Source organism: Balaenoptera acutorostrata, chromosome 21, assembly GCF_949987535.1.
Source record: "Balaenoptera acutorostrata chromosome 21, mBalAcu1.1, whole genome shotgun sequence".
NCBI lineage: Eukaryota > Metazoa > Chordata > Mammalia > Artiodactyla > Balaenopteridae > Balaenoptera > Balaenoptera acutorostrata.
The window spans coordinates 7,231,981-7,253,309 of record NC_080084.1 but is presented as its reverse complement, the minus strand read 5'-3'; the positions used below and the strand labels follow the sequence as shown (position 1 = coordinate 7,253,309).

Sequence of the window (21,329 nt, the reverse complement as noted above, 5' to 3'; positions counted from 1 at the left end):
TAGCTTGAAAGACACTTTGAGCTTGAAGAGGCTTGTTTTTGTGTATTTTTCTCTCTTTTAGAATAAGACTTGGAGAAAAGCAAGTGGGTGAATCCAAAACTGCTTACAAGGCCGCTTCTCGTAATTGGGAGTGGGGATCCTGCCCCCTTTTCAGCAGTAACCTAGGCTAAAGCCCCCAGACCCCACATGGTGGAGGGCACGGTATGAGCCCTGCCGTCTCAAAATACTTGCCTACATGCTCAGAAACCTGCAACTAATAAACGATTTAATGGCCGGGGGTTTTACAGCTCCTCCCACCTACCCAGATTTGAAGGAGTCTGGTGGCCGCTTGAAGAGGGAGAGGTTACACTTAATGGAAAAGCCGCACGATTCCATTTCTGGCTGCAGGCCCCCTGGATGCCAGGCACCACAAAGCAGGGCTTTGTCTTTGTGTTCTGCAGAAACCTGGGCCCGTGGCGGGGAGCTGCAAGTGGTGCCAGAGACATCACCCCAGCTTGAGGTCCGGCCCTGGGCCCTGGCCGCCACTGGCAACCCCCCAGGGGCTCCCGCAGCTGTCTTTGGCCCGAAGGGGTATGCATTTCAGCCTGGCTGCAGGGGGAGCCCCAAACAAGTGCCAGAGGGCATCCCACTACCAGCCTCGTACAGGCCGAGGTCCTACTGGCTGCAGCCAGTGGGCGTGGCCGGAGGACCTGCGGCCTGGGGGCCAATGTCGAGTGGACCAGTGTCGAGTGGCTGCCGCGGGGGTGGGGGGCGGGAAACGTGCAGGAGCGCTCTTCCACCCCACCCCGTCCGCAGCATAATTTTTTCTTGTGAAAAGAACCTGTTTACTTCTAATTCACACTGGACGTTGAAGAGGAGTTTCTTCCCCCTGGGCCAGAAGGCCGGTGGAATTCCACAGGGCAGAGAGCGATGTGGGGAGACCCACTGGAGAGCAAGGCTGGAGGGTTTCGGGCTGTGGGAATCTGCGCGGCACGGAGCTACCAGGTTTCCCCAGGGGACTCTACTCTGTCCCTCACCCCCTCTCCAGAGAGAGGTAGCTCGGTGCCTTCGGAAGGGTGTGTTTGCAAGTGTTCCTGGAGCTGAGCTTTGCAGAGGGTGGGTGTAGGGAGAGAATGTGAGGGAGGAGCGCGAGGGCTCATGTGTCCACTTGACCACGCCGGGCAGAGCCACCCCAGGGCCGTGTTCTTGGCTCTGGCTGCTGCATTGCTGCACCATTAGCTTCACTGATTTTCCACTCTGGCTTTGCCGGCCAGCTCCCCGAAGTCAGGGAGGAGGAATTTCTCAGGGAAGAACAAATGGCTGTCCAGAGCCCTGGCCAGGGAGGGGGAAGGGAGGGAGCCCAAACAGAGAAGCAGGCCGGGCTGCTGCCCCCGGGTTTCTGTGACGACCTGGGTGGGCAGGAACTGGAGAGAGAGGGTCAGGGATGCCTCTGGGGCCTGGGGCCCCTGCCCGGAGGTGGGTCAGCGGGGCCCGGCCGGGATGCTTGCTCCCGGTCAGGCCGAAACAGTGAGTGATGGCTCGTGTCTGGGGCGGTGAGGGATGGCCTTGGGAGAAGTGAGTTCTGGGGAGTCATTATCCGGGAGGGAGAGGTCCGGGGTCAGAGATCCTGACCGGCAGCTGTGCCCTGTTTTTCCAGGGCCTCGATCCTCGGGGGCCGCTGGGGGCTCCGGCTCCCCCTGTAGACGCCACCTTTGCCTCTTCCCTCCCCAAAGCCTGGCAGCGAGACAACTGTTTCCCTGCTGACCGGGAAAGTCCAGCTGCTCTGGCACTGCTGGTCTCCCAAATTCAGCTGCCCAGGCCGCCCTGCTCATTCTGGAGAGGAGGCTTATCCACAGACTTACGGCCAGCATTCCCTTCTCTCGGCCCACCCTGTTCCCCACCTCCGCCCCCCCAAGTGATTCAGCAGCAAGGTAACTGCTCTACCTGGGCTCTTAAGGCCTGGAAGAAGTCCCAAACTGCTTCCTCTTAGGAGAAGCCTTCTAGGCCAGGGGTCCCCAACCCCTGGGCCACGGACTGGTACCGGCCTGTGGCCTGTTAGGAACTGGGCCTCACAGCAGGAGGTGAGCAGGGGGTGAGTGAGCGAAGCTCCATCTGTATTTACAGCCGCTCCCCATCACTCGCATTACTGCCTGAGCTCCGCCTCCTGTCAGTATTATGGTGAGTTGTATAATTACTTCATTATATATTACAATGCAATAATAATAGAAATCAAGTGCACAATAAATGTAATGCGCTTGAATCATCCCAAAACCATCCCCTCCCCCACCCCAGTCCATGGAGAAAGTGTCTTCCATGAAGCCAGTCCCTGGTGCCGAAAAGGTCAGGGACCGCTGTTCCAGACTGTGGGCTGCTCCTGAACTTGGGGGCTTGCTCTGGCTTACAGCCGCTGACGGCCAAGTCGGGGGGACATTTGCCTGATGGGCTGGTTGTGGCTTGTACCCTGAGTCCCCCCTCTCCTGTTCTTGGTTCGCACCGACCCTCCCCTGCCCCCTTGCCAAACGAGGTGCCCACTGCCTTCATTTAAAGGCTCTCTCCTTGCAAACGGGAAACCTCAGGAGAGGGGTTTGTCCAGTCAGTTCCAAGCACGAGGACTGTTGGCTCGGATGGAGCTTGAAACTCAGTGCTCCTTCCTGAGCCCACATGTTGTATCGTGGCCAAGGCTCCTGGGATGGGTTGTGTAAAAGAAGGTGAATGTTGTTGTGAATGTGGCTGTGTTTCCCAGGCCCTGGATGTGTAGGTGCGTCAAGCCTCAAGTGGGTGAGAGGGTCAAGGAGTTCGGTGAAGAGTGAACATTAGTGGTCATGAGCTTGGGCAGGGAAAGAGGTTAAAAACCATCAGTGCTGGAGAGTCATATATTTGATCAACGAAGAAAGTTGAACTTAGAGCTTAGCCCCTCCTCTGTTTTCTCCACGGACGAAAACTAGCCCCTGGCTAATGGTCCCTTCACCATTTGTTTACTGATTTAGTTTTCTTCCTTCCTTCCTTCCTTGCTCTCGCCCTCCCTCCCTTCCTTCCTTTCCTCCCTGTCTCCCATTCATCCATCCATCCATCTGGCCAAATAAGATTTCCTTTTCCCTTGTTTAATACAACATACACATTCATACATAACAACTGTTTATCTTGGTCCCTTAGCTGGAAATGTCCATCCCTGTCCTTTCCTGCTTTCACTGTTTGTAATTTCTACTCTTAGCTTAAGGAGTAGCTTAAGGGCCACCTCCCTCTTGAAGCCCTCCTCTGTCTCCAAATTAATCACTCCTTTCCCCCCCACCCCCTTTCTGTGTAACTTTCAATCTGGCACTTACTTCCCTCGGCCTTACATTATGGAGTTTTTAACATATGGCTGTTTTCTCCACTAGAGCAAAGTTGTATGCAGTCAGAAAGAATGTTTTTATTGCTCTTTTAAAACATGGATATTTTGATAATGTAATCTGGGTTCATTGTGGAAAATTTAGAAATTACAGACTTGTAAAGAGAAAAAGAAAATCTCTTACATGCCCATCATCCAAAAATAATCTCTGTTATTGGTGAATCTATTTATATAGATTTTTTTCCTGCATTTATACAAACATAACTTTTCAAAAATGGAATGTATATGTTATATACTGGTTTGTAACGTAAGCAGGTACTTCTTGCCATGCAGAGATGTTTCCATCATGCTTCAGTAACTATGTAGTAGTATGGGTGTGCAAAATTTGTTTATTTACCCAGTCCTTTACTGTTGGGCACTTAAGTTATTTTCAATAGTTTGCATTTAAGTGAACATACTTTTACAAATAAAATTTGCCCATGTATCCAAGGATACTTACATTCTAAAAGCTGTGATTACATAGTACCAAATAGCCCCAGAAAAGCAATACCAGTAAAGGTCCTTAAAAATAATAATTAATAACTACTATTTATTACATTTTCACATTCCACATCCTTTACATATTTTTACCTCTACATTGATTCCCATGGCCATAGGTTTTATTTCCAAAATCAGATGAGGAAACTGAGGTTCAGGGAGTTAAGTAATTTGTCTAAAAGGTTGTCTAGTTGATAGGTGGTGAAAGTGGGATTCAGGTTCAGGTAGGTCTGACTCCAATATTTTTCTTTCCAGTGTACTATACTATGTCCCTCTATCAAACTGGGTTTCTTCCCAAAATACAGGCAGACCAACATTTGGATTTAAACATTGCTGGGTCAATCCCTTTTATCTCACAGGAATTAGGCTTTACCTCCCTTTCTGGGGTGGTATGTACATGTGTGTGATTGGGGTAAAGGCAGCTGGAGACACTTGCTTGTGCATTTCTTGTGTGACATTCTTCTGCTCTTGACTGCGAGGTTATGCATCGGTCATAGGTCTGTGAGCTGCCCTAATGAAAGTGGTTCCCTAGCTTAGAATAATCGATGGAACGAAAACCCCATTGAGGCTGCCTTTTCCATGGTAGCTGAGACCTCCTACTTGGAGAAGGTCTGGGATCAGAGGCCTCTAAAACATCAGATGTCACACCTGAGTTTTCCTTGTAGGTCACACTTATTCTAGAATATAGTGGTATCGCCCGGACACAATAAACCACCTGGAATGTTTCTAAAATGGTCCAACAATGTCTCAAGGATGGAAATAAACATGTTAGAAGGTTCAGCAAGCCTGAAGCATTAGCATTGTTTTGAGGCTACCAGTAAATATATATTTAAAGCGTGAAGAAATGCAAAAAGAAACCCACAAGGGTCCTGAAATTTTGTTTTTCTTAATGTTTACATCTAACAAATTAATGTTTTAAACAAAAATATATATAATACAATGTAGTTGGGCTAGTCACAAAATAATTACAGGATTTTCAAAATTAATTAATTTGTGGTATACTGTCTGAGGTGTGCCCCGGGAATAGAACACAGATTTATTGCAAGTTTTTTGGTAAATATTTTCTTCCAGTTCTGTCAGTAACTATCTGTGTGCCCTTTAGGGGAAAACACGAAAATTCTCGGAGGCCCCTCTTGACTGGGAGGCCCAGGACAAATGGCAACCCTACCCCAGCCTTGCCATGGGTCAGGCCCAGCCCCGACCAGTGTCGCTCTTACTACACATAGGCAAATACAATAAGTGACATTTAAAAAGTGTCATCCAGTGACAACCTCAAATAAGGACGTAAAACTCAGGTTATGAGGACATCTGAAACCACAGGAGAGGGCCTCTTCCCTGAAGCGAAGGGACAGATTGACTGTCGTTTGCGGGCCGTGGTGTGTGTGTCCACATGTATCACGAAGGCAGAGGTGTCGTTCTGTCCTTTGTTTACTCCAGCACCTTAGAATAGTGTCTGATACACGTTAGGCACTCCATGAATACTTTTCGAAGAAATGAATGCATGCCTGAACGCACAGCGAGGTAACCACCCATTTTCTTTTTCAAAAAAAGATATCTACAACTAGTAAGGACCTACTGTATAGCGCAGGGAACTCTACTCAGTACTCTGTAATGGCCTATCTGGGAAAAGAATCTTAAAAAGAGTGGCTATACGTATATGTTTAACAGATTCACATTGCTGTACAGCAGAAACTAACACAGCATTGTCAAGCAACTATACTCCAAAAAACATTTTTTTTTAATAATAAAGGAACTAGGGAAAAAAAGATACCTACAATTTCTAGCTTTAAAAAAGGGGAAGATAGGAATGAAATCCTTTTCAATAGGAAGGTAAGGAAAATAGGTGAGAAATAATTATTGCTACCCCACAGTGAGCCCTTTATATCACTTACTGCAGTGGTTCTCAGGTTTTCCCGGCAGGCATATCACCCGGTGGGCTTCTTAAAACCCCTTGCCGGGACTTCCCTGGTGGCGCAGTGGTTAAGAATCCCCCTGCCAGTGCAGGGGACACGGGTTCAAGCCCTGGTCTGGGAAGATCCCACATGCCGCAGAGCAGCTAAGCCCGTGCGCCACAACTACTGAGCCTGCACTCTAGAGCCCGTGAGCCACAACTACTGAGCCTGCGCTCTAGAGCCTGTGAGCCACAACTACTGAGCCCACGCGCCACAACTGCTGAGCCTGCGTGCCTAGAGCACGTGCCCAGCAACAAGAAAAGCCACAGCAGGGGCTTCCCTGGTGGCGCAGTGGTTGAGAGTCTGCCTGCTAATGCAGGGGACACGGGTTCGAGCCCTGGTCTGGGAAGATCCCACGTGCCGCGGAGCGGCTGGGCCCGTGAGCCACAATTGCTGAGCCTGCGCGTCTGGAGCCTGTGCCCCGCGACGGGAGGGGCCGCGATAGAGAGAGGCCCGCGCACCGCGATGAAGAGCGGTCCCCGCACCGCGATGAAGAGTGGCCCCCGCTTGCCGCAACTGGAGAAAGCCCTCGCACGAACCGAGGACCCAACACAGCCAAAAAAATTAAAAAAATAAATAAATAAATAAATAAATAAGAAAATCCTTTAAAAAAAAAAGAAAAGCCACAGCAGTGAGAAGTCCGCACACCCCACTGAAGAGTAGCCCCCGCTCGCCACAACTAAAGAAATCCCACGCACAGCAAAAAAGACCCAACGCAGCCAAAAACAAATAAATTAATTAATTTTAATAAACAACAAAAAAACAAAAAACCTTTGCCACAGTCCACCCCCCAGAGCTCTGGATTCTGCAGCGGGGCCTGAGCTGGGTGGTTCTAACAAGTTCCCAGAGGATGTGGATGCTGCCATCCGGGGACCACACTTTGAGAATCTGATATCAATTAATTGTCTATAAGGTAGGTGCTGTGTGTCCATTTCACGGTTTAGGAAACTGACTCAGAGAGGTCAAACGAACACTTGCCAGGTTAAACAGCTAAAATAAATGGAGTAGCTAGAGTTCGACTCAGGTCTCTTTAATATCCGTGCCTACGGCTCTAACCCCTGTACTGGGAGAGGTGGGAGGCAGGGAAGTAGAAGAGGGCTGAGTCCAATTGCCAGGGCCTATTGGAGGAAGGAAGGACCGGGAGTAGAAAGTTGTCTAAGAGCTTGTCTGGAAGGAAGGAGACCCTCTTCCTGGAACGCCCTTCTTCTGTGTTGCTTGGAGCTTTAAGTCAGTTATCACCACCTTTGGAATGTGGCTCAGCTCTCCCATCGTTGGAAGGGGCCTTTTGCATTCGGAAATCTCTGCCCCTTTATTATCCAACTTCAGGGTTTACTTTGGGAATTAAGGTTTATTTTCCTTCGGTTTTAGGAATTAGTTTTTAAACCTTAGAAGAGTCAGGTTCTTTGACTAACGTACTGAATGAAGTTCTCCCTTCAGCATCTAAAACTTTCATCCGTGTTATTTGCACTCTCAAGACTATATTAATGCCTGAAGGGTACGCTTGGAAGAGACATTTATTTCATAACATGTGTCCTTTCCCCACTACCCTCAGACTCTCAGTCCATTTTTAAAATTTATTTGCCTAGCGAGTTCTCATGGAATCTCTCATGAGCATCAAAAAAGGACAGTGAAATAAATCCTTCTAGAATACCTGGGCTCCCAGCTTTCTGCCAGTCACAGCCTCTGAGCTACTCCATACCCTTGGCTCTGAGGCTTCTTCTGGAACATCTCGGGCCAGAGGGAAAAGATGAAGGGAGACATGTGTTGAAGGTGCTGGTGGCCGCAGCTCTGTGGCCAAAACAGAATCCCCTCTTCTTTTTTTTTTTTTTAATATTGACTATATTCTCTGTGCTGTACATTACATCCTTGTGTCTTATTTATTTGTTTATTTATTTATTTTATATATTTATTTATTTAATTTATTTATTTTTGGCTGTGTTGGGTCTTTGTTGCTGCTCGTGGGCTTTTCTCCAGTTGCAGCGAGCGGGGCCCACTCTTCGTTGCGGTGCACGGGCCTCTCATTGCGGTGGCCTCTCTTTGTTGCGGAGCACAGGCTCTAGGCGCGTGGGCTTCAGTAGTTGTGGCTCACGGGCTCAGCAGCTGTGGCTCGCGGGCTCTAGAGCGCAGGCTCAGTAGTTGTGGCGCACGGGCTTAGTGGCTCCGCGGCACGTGGCATCCTCCCGGACCAGAGCCCGAACCCGTGTCCCCTGCACTGGCAGGCGGACTCCCAACCACTCCGCCCCCAGGGAAGTCCCATGTGTCTTTTTTTTTTTTTTTCGGCCTTACCACTCGGCATGTGGGATCTTAGTTCCCCGACCAGGGATCGATCCCGCACCCCCTGCAGTGGAAGCACGCATCTTAACCACTGGGCCACCAGGGGAGTCCCCGCCCCTCTTCTTAAGGAAAATTAACTTGCAGTCTCCTGCCCTCCCTCATGGCAGAGGGAGGCCTGTGCTGGTGGAGGCCGGAGGGGATGTAGTGAGTGGTACTCAACTCCCGAGGCCCAGCTGAAACTTAGAATGTTGGTTAGAGCTGTTGGAGTTGCCTAGAGCTTGTCCAGTCAGCCTTCCCATCTCACAGTTGAGGACACGGAGGCCGAGAGGGGAGGTGCTGTGGCCCGGGTCACACAGGAGTGGCAGGGCCAGTCATCCCAGTGACTTGCGCTCAGATACTCCTGCTGCTGCTCCCAGCCAGTTAACAACCACCTGGGGCTCAAGCAGAGTTTGGTACTGTGTGGTTTTCACAAGGATTTCAAACGAGGCTCTCATCCCTTAGGACACCCGGAATGTGGACATTGCCCGGAGTAGGGATCCTCCCGCAGGAGGCTCATTGTTCGAGGTCACCCAGCTTGTCCGAGCACAGGACTCCCCAGTGCAGACACTGGCCCTCCAAGCAGCCTTTGGTCCTGGTTCTCCTACCTGCTCTCTGCCTGAGTGCCATCCCATCTCAGGGAGAAATATCCCCAAACCACACTCTTTTAGTTTCTGAAAACAGTACTAAATGCTCTACTTTCACGGTGTGTGTGAAGGAAGAGAGAGAGAAGAATGAATACGTCATATGTCAGTGGGTCCCCTGGGCCATCACTTTCCTGCCAGTCTGTGGAACAGACCATTAGCCCCAGATTTTTAGGTTCCATGGGCCAGTCAAATATCCCCCCCGATATTTTGGGTTGACAATTTATTTTGCCACGTAAGAACATCTTTAAAAAACCAACACTGTCCGCTACCGGTACTTTTTTTTATTGTGGTAAAATATACATACTATAAAACTCAACCATTTTTAAGCGTACAGGTCCTTGGCATTAAGTACATTCGCCTTGTGCAGACATCACCACTGTCCATCTCCAGAACTTGTCACCTTCCTGACTGAAACGCTACCTGTTAAACATGTAACTCCCCAGTCTTCTCTCCACCAGCCCCTGGCAACCACCTTTTACACCATTTCCTTTTAAAAGGATGTCTATTGGGACTTCCCTGGCGGTCCAGTGGTTAGGACTTGGCGCCTTCACCGCCGAGAGCCCGGGTTCGATCCCTGGTCGGGGAACTGAGATCCTGCCATGCAGCTGGCGTGGCCAAAAAAATAAATAAAAAGATGTCTATCACCTTATTCTCGTAATGTAAAAATAAGGGATGTTTCTTTAACGTTGAGAAAAATAGGTCACTTTATGAAGAGTCCCTTCCTTTCTCCACTGCAGTGGGCGGTGATTGTCCTTGCACTGGGCCCGGTGACCCAGACCCACCACTGCAGCCACGGGGACCAGCCAGGGAGGGAAGGTGGCACAGAGCCGGAGGGGTACTGATAGCCCTGGTGCGTGTGCTCTCAAGCACCCATTGAGGTTTGGGGAGGGGGGCAAAAGGCAAATTCTGAAACAGCTGTGGCCTCGACTAATTCATCAGCAAGCTTAGGCAGCATTTTCCTACCCAGCTACTGGTGCTTCCTTCCCCAAACCAGCTCTGTGGAGCATGGGGGAGGGGAGGCTGTCCCGAGGCCCTGGGAGGGGGCGGGGTGGGGGGAGAGCCATACATTCTTTTCTTCAAGGAACCTGACCGGACTCTAAGGTCAGCGCCTGGCGGATTGGGAGCTGCAGGGCTACCTCTTGGCTGTCCTCCTTCCCCCACTCTTAATGATCTTTCCATTACAGAACCCAGACCAGGAAGTGCCTGACAGGTCACAGCTGCAGACACATGGCTGGGAGGCCTGGGCTCTGGGCCAGTGGTGGGAGGGTCTGAGTTCCCCTTCGAGCAGCGGGACCCCTACACACACACACACACACTCACTCACACACACACACGCACACGCACACCCCACTTCAACTAGTTGTCCAGCTTTTCCCTGACAGCTCAGGGGAAGGTGTTCTTACTTCTGTGTTGTCACAGTTGGTGGCCAGTGGCACTTTTGCTTTGAGCTTACGACGTGATTGTAATAAAGGCAGGAGAAGCCCCCCAGCTGAGAATCCAGATCCCCTGTGCTTACAGCCCACACAAGTGTCCTTACTGGGCTTGCGGTTCTTTGGGAGAAGTTTTCCATCAATGAACAAGGCTCTCCAGCTTCTTTTCCCAAAATAGGACCCCCCTGAACGTGGCTCTAGAAGCTTCCCGGGCGCCCAGGGCAGTTGTAAGGCACAGTCTTAATGCTGCCCAAACGATCACTCTGATTCTATCAAAATACCCGGTTCAGAACATTTTGCGGGGAAGGTCTAGAGGCAGGAGCATGGGCTCTGCAAACACACAGACCTGGGTGGGTAGAGCCCCCTTCATTTTATCCTCTTCACCGAGGCCAGCTCCTTCCACATACAAGTTTGCTCAGGAAATGTTAATTTACCCTAAACTGTGTCCGAGGGGGGCAGTTGTCACACAGGAATTTCTGTCTCCACCGCCAGCTGTGTTGTTGGCTTTCTTCCCTGAATCTGCCAAGGCTGATTCCTCTGGTGCCAAATGTGAGCCGGTGACACAAACTTCTAGGAACCGGGAGCTGAGGACCTCCCTTCCCGGTAGCTGCAAGGCACCTACCTTTGCTCTTTACGCTTCTTCCTGCACGTCTTAGGTGAACTTGCCCCTTCCCAGAGCAGCTCTGTCTTCCAGGTAGGGTAGAGCAGCCAAGGGTACCGGGAATCCTTTTGGGAAATGGGTGGAGGACGCATTTTTCTTTTCAGCTCTGCCCAGAGTACGTCTGTAAACATTGGGGAGAGAGGAAGAGGGGAGATTTCTTTTAAAAACAACTCCTGGGTGCATTCCTTTGTTAATCACGTAATTACAGCCCTCTCCCCAGCCTGAAAGTGTTCTCCTCCTCGTGGTGGGAGGTATTGGGGAGGGGGGGTGTGTTACCCACTCCCCAGGAGGGAAGAAAGTACAGGTACCAAGGAGGCATCAGTTGGAACCCAGCACTGGGGCTTGAACCCCAGACTCCACCTTTGATGCTGGGTTACCCGTCGCTACATCTTTGGGAAGGTTTGCACAGAATGCTGGGCCTCCTCTGCCCAACCACTTCCTGCGGAGCTGGTTTTGGGGGGTCTTGGAGTGGGTGCAGGGCCCTGGCTGTGGCTTTGGCCAGCACAGGCGGCTCTGCGCTAAATTACAGTGACGAGATGGGACAACACAAAAGCCCCGAAATCTTTTTTTAATAAAAACAAAACACACCTCCCAGCCCCAAGCCCCTGGGCTGCTGAATGGCGATGGCTTCCTGTCAGGATTAGCTGGGCTGCCTGGGCATGTGTGCACTGCCTTTCTCCTCAGGAAATACCTTTAGTAAGCCCTGGTGGGGTCCCCATGGCAACGCGAGAGGGGACCTGCTGACTGAGGCCATTCAGCTCCCATTGTTGCCGGGCCCCTTTGTCGGGAGCTGTATTGCAGCCTCTCTGGCAAACACAGCAGTTTGCACCGTTTTGTCAGGCTGAACGTGGAGTCTTTACATTTTAATGGGCTCTTCTGGCAGTGGCCCATTTGCATGCAAAATGCTCCTTCTTACTTCTGTCCCTTTTTCTATTAAAAAAAAACAAAAAAAAAAACAAACCCTACACTCCAAATCTCCCTGGGTCAGGGGCCCGGTGAACACGGCTGGATCTGGGTGTCAGGCCCCACTAATTGATTTGGTGTCCCCGGCTCCCCTCCCACCCATACCTGTGCGCCCCATTTCTGCAGCTCTCCCTGCATGTCGGGGATGCCTCAGGTCCAGGGAACCTCACATCTGGAGGGCTTCCTCCATGGACCCTCCCACCGTTGCAGGATGACCGTTGTTCCCTGGGATTTCGGTGAGAACCCCCTCTGACCTGGCCTTGCCAGACTAAAGTAAGTTTTCAGTTCCATTTCAAAGCCAAAGTAACGTAATAAAAACCTCGGCAGAGGGCTCCCGGAGCCCCACTGGGCTGTTCTGTGTTTCTTTTAAGTTGCTTTCAAAGCCACCCTGAGTTCCTCCCCCACCCACAATTGCCCCCTCATTTATCTCTGGGGAGTTTGTGCCAAGACTGTAAACATTCCTGGACCACCAGTTCCCCACGTTACCGAAGAGGATGGCCCTTCTCTCCTAACTTTCTCAACCCAGAGACGCAAAAGCAAAAGGATTTCATAGGGATGACAGCAGGGGAGACCCCCTGCCCGAGACAACACGCCTGGATTTGTGGAGGGCTGGTTATTCAAGCCCTACGCCCTTCCCCTTCGGAGTGCGGCATAGAGATGACACCACACCTGATCCCAGAGGATCAAAGGGTAGATAAGACATATACTTACGGACCAGCCCTCAGCCGAGCAGCTTGAATGAGTGCACGATAAAGCCATGAATTTTTAAAAAAATTTTTATTGGAGTATTGTTGATTTGCAATGTTGTGTTAGTTTCAGGTATACAGCAAAGTGAATCAGTTATACATATATCCATTCTTCTTTAGATTCTTTTCCCCATATAGGCCATTACAGAGTATTGAGTAGAGTTCCCTGTGCTATAACGTAGGTCCTTATTAGTTATCTCTTTTATATATAGAAATGTGTATATGTCAATCCCAATCTCCCAATTTATCCCTCCCCCTTCCCCTTACCCCGTGGTAACCATAAGCTTATTTTCTATGTCGCATTACAAATGAGAGGAGGAACAGAGCCGCGGAAGTCTCCGGAGAATGAGTTTTCACGTCTGGGGAAGTGGTGGAGAGATAGGAAGAAAAGGTGTTTTAGGAGAAAGCAAAATAAAGGGCAGTGAGGGTATTGGCTGCAGAGGTGGAACCAGGAGAGCTAGGTGGGAGGAGGTAGCTGAGAGGTCCCCAGGTCCTGGAGGAGGGGGTCGCAAACTGCGCCCTCTCGGGGGGCCTGAGGGGATGGGATACAGAGGGCCAGGAGTGGGACACTCAGGATGTGTAATCAGGAGAGCTGGCCCAAGGGAAGGGGTGGCCAGCCTCTTTGCCTAACGTTCTCGAGCATCTCAGTGGATCAGGCAGGGGTCATCGGAGGGCATCAGCTCAGCTGTAAGCTGCACTCGAGAGTGAGGGGTTGGGACCAGAGAAGGTGTCAGGGATTGAGCCAGGGACCCAGGCAGGAGGGAGGGGTCGTGCCGCGTACCTGTGGCCAAGGCAGAGCTGTAGGTACCTCCCGATGCCCCGTGTGCTGGATGAAGGGCCCAGGACCCAGCAGACCCAGCACCTAGAACCAGTGCTGAGCCCTGTTTTGTGACTTTGGGAGAAGTCTCTCTGCCTCCATTGTCTTGTGTCTAAATGGAATAAGTGCAAATGGACATGAACGTGGATAAACGCGCCTTGTGAAGTATCAGGTGCCGTACCAAAGTAGGGCATGACCGTTGGTCCTGGTCTGCCGCTGTCCCAGTGCCACCGCACCCACCCCACAATTTCCTCATCCGCCACGTGTGCAGTCACACCTCCTCAACTCTGAGTAGCTCAGCATGGCTGCGAAAGTACATTTGTAAGTAAGAAAACAGAGTTATAAAGCAGTAGTTGTGGGGCAGATGAAAAGGGAAGGATGAGGCCAAAGCAACCGACCGCAGAATCCCCTGTGAGAAGGTAGGAGACATGGGTGCCGTCAGACAGGACCCTGGGGCCGACCAGAAAGCGTCTCCATTGTCTTCCGGAAGTCAAGGATTGCAAAGACAGTGAAAATAAGGGCTGCCTTTCAAAGCGGTAGACCTGGGCTCCAGATGTGTGGGGATTGCGGAGAGCCAGGCCACCTGGGTGCGAATCCCTGCTCAGCCACCTAACTGACTAGGTGGGCCATCTTAGACACATCCTGAGCCTCCAGGTGCCTCAGGGTCCCCTCTGTAAAATGAGGATGACGGTACCCACTCCGCAGGGTTGTGGAGCAGCTGTCAGCTTCTGCGCCCTCGGGGTAGAGATAAGAGTGGTTATCAACCTCATAGGGTTGCTGTGAGGATTCAGTGATAGTGTGTGTTAAAAGTGTTCACAGTATGTGGGATGTATATAGTAAGCATACTGCCCGTATTGGTATCACTGTTTTCAGAGTTGTTTAAGGATCCCAAGGTAATATAAGGGGAGGCGCGTGGTCAATCGCAAGGCGCTATACAAGTATGTTGTTATTCCTTCCTGGGTTCGTGCAAAGTTGTGAGGCTCGGGGATGGATGTCTTCCAGACCGAACTGGTTCGTATGGGACCAGGGCTGGTGAAATGGTATTTCAGTAATATATTTTCAGGTATATTCGTCCTTGTGGCATGAAAGGCCTGCATTCACAGTCTCTGCAGAGAAATGCTGGGACTTCTTGAGTGGTTCTGTTCTATCCCCCACCTTATAAGTTGAAATCATTTTGGGGGCTGTTTTCTTTTGTTCCAAGCAGGCCATGCAGTCTGGCCTCATCTCCCATCCCCTTCATCATCTCCCATCCCCTTCATCATCTCCCATCCCCTTCATCCCGAGGCACAGCCCTGCTCATAAGCACCTCATCCTTAGTTTCGCTCCCTTTCCCTACCGTCATGTTCTCCTGTGCTGTGAGCATCGCCATGCACCCTGACCACCGATACCTGAGTTCTGAAACCTCAGAGCCTGTGCTGGATCACCTGTCCTGGGCTCTCAGATTCTTCTCCCATTGCCTCGTGTGGTATGATCAGGTATCGCATAAATCTTCTCACCCTGGTTAGCGCAAGGCTAACCAGCCCTTCTGCTCCTTAGTTTAATCCTTTACATCTCTTCGCACAGTAACAAGGGCTCACAGAGACACCTAATGATAGCCATTCTGGAGAAAGCCCCTGTCTTCTTGGATTTTTGGAAACTGGGGTTTCATCTTCTACTGACAACGTTTGTATGGATTTGAGCCTTCTCAAGGCCATTCCCTACCCTACATGGTGCCCATGGCTGGCAGAAGACTCAGAGTTTAGAATCAAGAACTTGGATCTGATCTGATGAACCCAGGGCAGAACTGCCTGCTAGGTGACAATGGCAGATTTCTGCCAGTCCTGCCATAAGCCAAATGCTACATCCTGTTGGCTTGTTGGGAATTACAAAGCCCTGGTATTTTGGAGGAAAGTAGGAAGGGAGAGGGACACAGTAGGGCCCCGTTAACGTTAATCATGTTCCTAGACTTGAGAGCGCCGCCCCTCACCTCTAGCTGCTTCCTTGAGGATTACTAAAAAGTGTGGGTCCCCTATCTGCTCCTAATTCCCCCTGGGGGATGGAGGGGCTCCATTAGAGAAGCAGGATGGGGTTGAATCCCTTCCCCTCCCACGAAAGGGGGTACCAGGTCCAGCCTGCACAGCCTTCCACAGTCCACCTGCCAGCTGCACCGTCCCAGGAGCTGCCAGGACCACAGTGCTCCTCAGCCCCAGATTCAAGCAGCTGTGCAGGAGCCTTTGTCCTCTCCTTGTCTTCTGGAGAGATGGCCAAGTTGTTGACGGCCTTAACCCTCTAAGGGTGTGCAAGTCAAGTCCAACCCTAACCCTAAGCCTAACCACCTAGCTCCCGGTGGTGATCGTCGTGACTTTGACGTGGGCGTGGAAGCACGATGCACCGTTTTCCCACAGTGCACTCCAAGCGCACTGCACCCAGAGCCTGGTCACCACGGAATCCAGATACCAAATGTCCTCCAGCCTCTGTTCCCCATCTCTCAGGAAGCGCGGGACACATAAAGCGAGTGTGTGGGTTTGCCGTCTCCCTCAGCATGCCCATTCCAATTCATCACGTGCTCCAAGAGTTGGAATGTCTTTTCAAGTTGCTGAGCAATAAACTGCTTTCTCTTCTTCATCATTCATGGCCAGCCCAATAAAGCTGTCAGTTGGCTCCTTTCTTGACTGCTAACAACGTGCAGAGCCCTGGTCTATGGGTCTCGGCCAGAGAAAAGCCAGCTCAGTGGCGATAGAGCCACAGATACAAGGGCCTTTCCAGTGAGGGCATAAATGGGGGACCCTGGAAAGACCAAAAGAGAAGGGAGAGTAGTGACTTGATTGTCACAGGCGGCCAGTGAGCAGTGATGTCCTGCATCAGCAGGACAGTTACAGAGGACTCTCTGAGGTCGGGGCTGCTACTCCAGGTGGTGACACAGAGGGGCAGGGCCCAGTCAACCAGCAAGCAGTCCATTACCGTTCCATCACCTCCTAAAAGAAAGTGGCGTTTACCTGCTTTGTAAATGGAGACTTTGACACACATCCGAGAGCACCATTAGCCATGAGAAAAATCACCCAAGAGCCGTCAGCTGGTTTTTGGTTCTTCCAAAAATTAGTCTGTGCCAGATGCGAACTTCAGTTCAAGGCCTACTGAGTATTTTCTGAGTTTCTGACATTGTTAGGCACTGTGGGAAAACTATGAGAGGCAATTCTGCTCTGAGTTGCTGGCTATTTCTTAGGCGAGACATGGACACTTTTGACAGTTAGGAAACAGTGCACCCAAATTTCCATCAACCAATGAATGGATTAATAAAATGTGGTATATCCACTCAATGGAATATTATTTGGCCATTAAAAGGAATGAAGTACTGAGACATGATACAACATGGAAGACCATGAAAACATGCTAAAAGAAAGAAGGAGGACACAAAAGACTGTATATGGTACAAATCCGTTGATATGAACTATCCAGTATAGGCAAATCTATACAGACAAAGCAGATCAGTGGTTGCCTAGACTGGGGGAGGGGGAGGGGACAGTGAGTGACTTCTAATGGGTACAGGGTTTCTTTTGGGGGTGATGCAAATGTTCTACAGTCAGATGGTGGTGATTGCTGCATAATTCGGTGAATATACTAAAAAGCATTGAATGATACACTCTAAATGGGTGAATTTATGTGAATAAATAATAATTTATGGTATGTGAATTATTATCTCAATAAAGTTGTTTGAAAAAACAACAGTGCAACATGGTATGGAATTGAGTGTGCGTCTGTGTGGTTCAGACGGTTACTGTTGTACAGAAAATGAGGGTAGAGACACTTGTGCCAGCAGAAGGCTTCCTGGGCGTCTTGGGTGGTGCACTTTGAGTAGGTGTGTAGGAGGGCTCTAGAGAGATGCCTGACAGTCTTGAGCAGAAGTAAGGCAGTTCGTGCAGGAAACATTCAGACTTGGAGCAAAAGGTGGGGACGAGAAGGTTGCATGTGGAGGTGGGAACAGACTGTGAGGAGCGTTGAATGCCAAGCACGGGCTTAGAACACATCCTCTACGCAGCATAGGATATTGATCAGGAGAATGAAGGACTAGCTCCCCAGGGCCTGGAACATCAGGGGGAGCTTTACCTCCAGCGGCAGGGACGAGAAAGCTGCCTCTTGAGGCTTTAATAGATCACGTACGAGAGTTTTGTTCGCACGTCCTGGTTGGAATGAGCAGGAAGTTTTGGATCCAAGCTAGAATCAGCCAGAGCTTGGTCCCAGCAGGACCAGTCTCCCTTTGCTGCTTTCTCCTGGGGAAACGCCCGTGTGCTCCTTGCTACCTTTTTGTTTCTGGGACCTGTCAAAATAGGCTGTGATGCCAGAGGCTAAGAATTTGAGTTTACCGGAGTTTACTGTTTGACCAACGGCTGGTACAGATCACGAGCTGCAAAATATTTAATCAGTGAGGTCATTGCAGGGAAATGAGATTTGATCCATAAGAGCGTCTTCTGTTTTCCTTAAGGGTCAAGTCTGAACGGCTTTTTTTCTACCTTCTTTTGGCAAAACCACAAACCATTAAAAATGGAAAGAATAACTTTTTTTTCAAGACCCACAAAAGCTTATATTTAATGAGTTGTGTGGTCTGCTCACTTTTGTGGTGTTCTTCTTGACCTGACTCACAGAAATAAATGAGTGCGGGTCTAGTGGTTTCCAAACCCTTTTAAAGCAGCACTCCCTTTTTGATGACTCCATATTTACCCAATATTTAAGACAGAGCCCTTGGGTCAAAGGGTGCCGGGGCCTGCAGCCTTGGCCTCTGAGCCTTATCCGAGGTCCCTCTGAGCAAAACTACTGTTAGTCCTTGGCTCCCAGGACACTCATTTCTTCATGGGTGACGTTTCTAGAAGAAACCTGTTTGGGACTTCAGAAAGAGTTTTTTAAAATGAGGTGGTGAAGGAGAAGAGGGAGTTTGGAAAGGAAGATGATGAGGAGACAGTGCATCATTGTTACATTATTCAGCGTGCATTTATTGGCAGCTGTCATGTGCCAGAGCCCTACTAGGTGCTGGGATTTGAAGGTAAATGTGACACGTCCCCACACTCACAACCCAGTCGAGAAAGGGGACTTTCCTTCAGTGTGACAAGTGAGAGGGGAGAGCACCTGACCCAGAGTGAAGTCAGAAAGGGCTTTGAGGGACTTCCCTGGTGGTCCAGTGGTTAAGACTTCTGAGCTTCCAGTGCAGGGGGGTTGCGGGTTCAATCCCTGGTCGGGGAACTAAGATCCCACGTGGCAGCGTGGCCAAAACAAAAAAACAAACAAACAAAAAAGAGAGGAAGGGTTTGAGGCAGTTTCCAGCCGGGCTGAGAACCGGAGGGTGTGTGGACAGAGCCAGGCAGAGATGCAAGGCCCGGCAGGGCGGTAGGGCCAGGTGCCTTTCAGAGCCTCGCGCATCAGGGGCCTGCAGGGCAGGGGGCCCCCTGGCGAGCCTCTGATGATGAACCCATGGTGAGAAAGAAAGAAGGTTCCAAAAGGCAGCAGAAACTAGTCAGGTGGTAGATGGGAGCCGTAGCAGGTGTGTTCTTCTGGTGGGCGACGGACAGCGGGCAGAAGATGCCGAGAGCAGGCTTGCACGTCCCGAGAGGAACTAGGAGCTGCGTTTCCCCTTGTTAGCGCAGAGGGGTCCGCCTGGGATGGTGGCCTCTTTCTGTGTCCGGCCTCAGGCCTTCTTATTAGCGTGAGTGCAGTGTCGCTGGTGGAGAGGGATGGGTGTGCGGATCCCCAGCCTCCGGGGGAGGAGAGGTGAGGGGGAGTAGGTGTGTGCGCCCGTGTGTCGGGGGAGGGCAGGGGAGAGGAAGGTGGGGGGCTGGAGAGGGGGAGCCCTGCAGTGGGATGAGGAGAAAGGAGCTTTGTGTGCACTGGCTTTTGCTGCCAGAGCAAGTGTGGGTTTTGTGGCAGCTGCAGGCCTCTGTTCCTAATATAGTCAAAAGGTCCGAATCCTCTGGCCCAACACCTGTTAGCTAGAGGCTCCCCTGAGCTGACCTTCCCTTGGGCTGTCTCTCCCACATACGCACCCTGTGCATCAGACCCATTGCGGGGCTCAGACCCCTGAGTGCCAAATCACTTGAATCCAGACACCCCCCATGACAAATTGCCCCCCACGTGGATGGGGGCTGCTGGGTTTGTGGCAGGGGGGCTTGTTCAACGGTTCCGAGGGAAAGGGGTAAGGCTGCCCCAGCCAGAAGCAAACAGGGTGTTCCCCTGGGAAGCGGCCACTCTTGGCAAAGAGCTGAGTGTGTGGGGAGGGGACACTCTGGACACACAGGGGTCCTGGGAAGGGCCGGCTGCCCCCCTAGGATGGAGAGAAACGAACCTTGAACCGCTTAATGCTGCTGCAGCTGCTTCCTAACTTTGCCTCTTTCTTCCTTTGCCCTCTGGAGGAGTGGGGTGGAGAAGAAGCGATGGGGGTGCCCAGGTAGCCAGCCGCCTCCCAACTGACCCATCTTCCCGTTCCCGCCTCCCCAGCTCCGTAGCCCCTGGGATGCTGCAGCTCAGTGCGGCTGGCATAATGCCCTTTGTCTTTCCCCCCTCCTCCCCGCCCCTCGCTTCCTCTTCCCGGCCCCTGTGGCGGCGGCAGCCCAGCCCTGGGGAGCCCCCGTGGAAGTGGAGTCCCTCCTGGTCCACCCCGGTGGCCTGCTGCAGCTCCGCTGTCGGCTGCGGGACGATGTACAGAGCATCAACTGGCTGCGGGACGGGGTGCAGCTGGTGGAAAGCAACCGCACCCGCATCACAGGGGAGGAGGTGGAGGTGCGGGGTTCCGTGCCCGCCGACTCCGGCCTCTACGCCTGTGTGACCAGCAGCCCCTCGGGCAGCGATACCACCTACTTCTCCGTCAACGTCTCAGGTTGGTAGCAAAGCCCGCCCTCCCCCTCCCTCAGACCCCCTGCCCTCCAACCCTGTCTGCTGGTTTTCGGGGGGAGGCAGGCCCTCTGCCCGGCTGTGATCTGCCCCTACTCTGCTGCTGCAGAAGCTGCTGCCCACTAACATCGCTCCCTGCCCGCCACGTGGCTTAGCTCTCAGGGGTGACCCGTGGTGCCGGCCTCAGGCCAGAGAGCCGGGGCTTCCGGGACCTACCTCGGAGGTGATTGCTGACACATCGGGGGCAGTGAGACACTGTGATTTCTCCACCACAGCTTGCCCAGTCCTCCGGGTGCTACGAGGGCCGAGGCAGCTTCCACCCTCTCACTCCCTGGCCATTTGGACTTGGTACTTGGCTTAGTAATTAGCACCCTCGAATACGTGGTGAGGTCCCCGGGTGATGGGGGATGATCCAGGTGCGCCGCCGTATCCACGGCTTGACGGAAAACTTCTGTCCTCCGGCTTCCAGAGCTGTTAGGGCAGCCGGGGAACCCTAGGGCTCTGTGACTTTGGGGATCTGCCACTTGTAAGATGCGACTTGTACAAAACCTTAGGATTAAATAAGGTAGAGCTGAAATTGTCTTTCTGCCGTTGGTGCGTCCCCGGGTGCAGGCCTGACATCTCCTCCCCCGGGCATCATCTAGAACCTGCCCCTAACTGAGGGACTTGCCTCCTTTTTTTCCCTCCAGACCCCCAAAAGCACTAGAAAGGACTGGAAAAAGATCTGGCATGAACCCTGATTGGTGACCACATGCTAAAAGGGGTGGATACTTGTTGGGGACAGGTGTTGGCAGCTGCGGACTGTGTTGTGGGCTCCCTGTCTGCTCTGGTTAAGAAGGGCAGCTCCCAGGCCTCAGCAGACGCGTGCTAGGAAAAGTCCACCTCCACGTCGTTCAGCCCATGGCTTCGGAAATGGCTTCTGGCCGCAGTGCCTAGATCTGGGTTTCCAAAGGAGGACACAGGTTCCCTGGCTGCTAGTTCTGAGACCCAGCGCATCCAGGCCATGCTGAGTTGAGTGAGCCTCTGAATGCAGGGTGGAGTTAAATTAAAGAGAACCCACCTGCCCGCCACGGAACTGCCCAGTGTAAAGGCTTCTTCTGGGCAGAG

The 21,329-nt window shown here is 51.6% G+C and overlaps 1 protein-coding gene across 5 annotated transcripts in view; it reads left to right on the top strand.

Moving 5' to 3' along the window:
* Positions 1-21,329, top strand: part of FGFR1 (fibroblast growth factor receptor 1) — a 47,525-nt gene that overhangs the window by 12,816 nt on the left and 13,380 nt on the right. For 3 of the 5 annotated variants that reach the window (XM_028165500.2, XM_057537200.1, XM_057537199.1), the window contains exon 3: positions 19,942-20,208. The exons of the other annotated variants lie outside the window; for them this stretch is intronic. In XM_028165500.2, the coding sequence (XP_028021301.2) occupies positions 19,942-20,208 (267 nt within the window). The remainder of the gene's footprint in view (positions 1-19,941; positions 20,209-21,329) is intronic. 5 annotated transcript variants of the gene reach the window in all.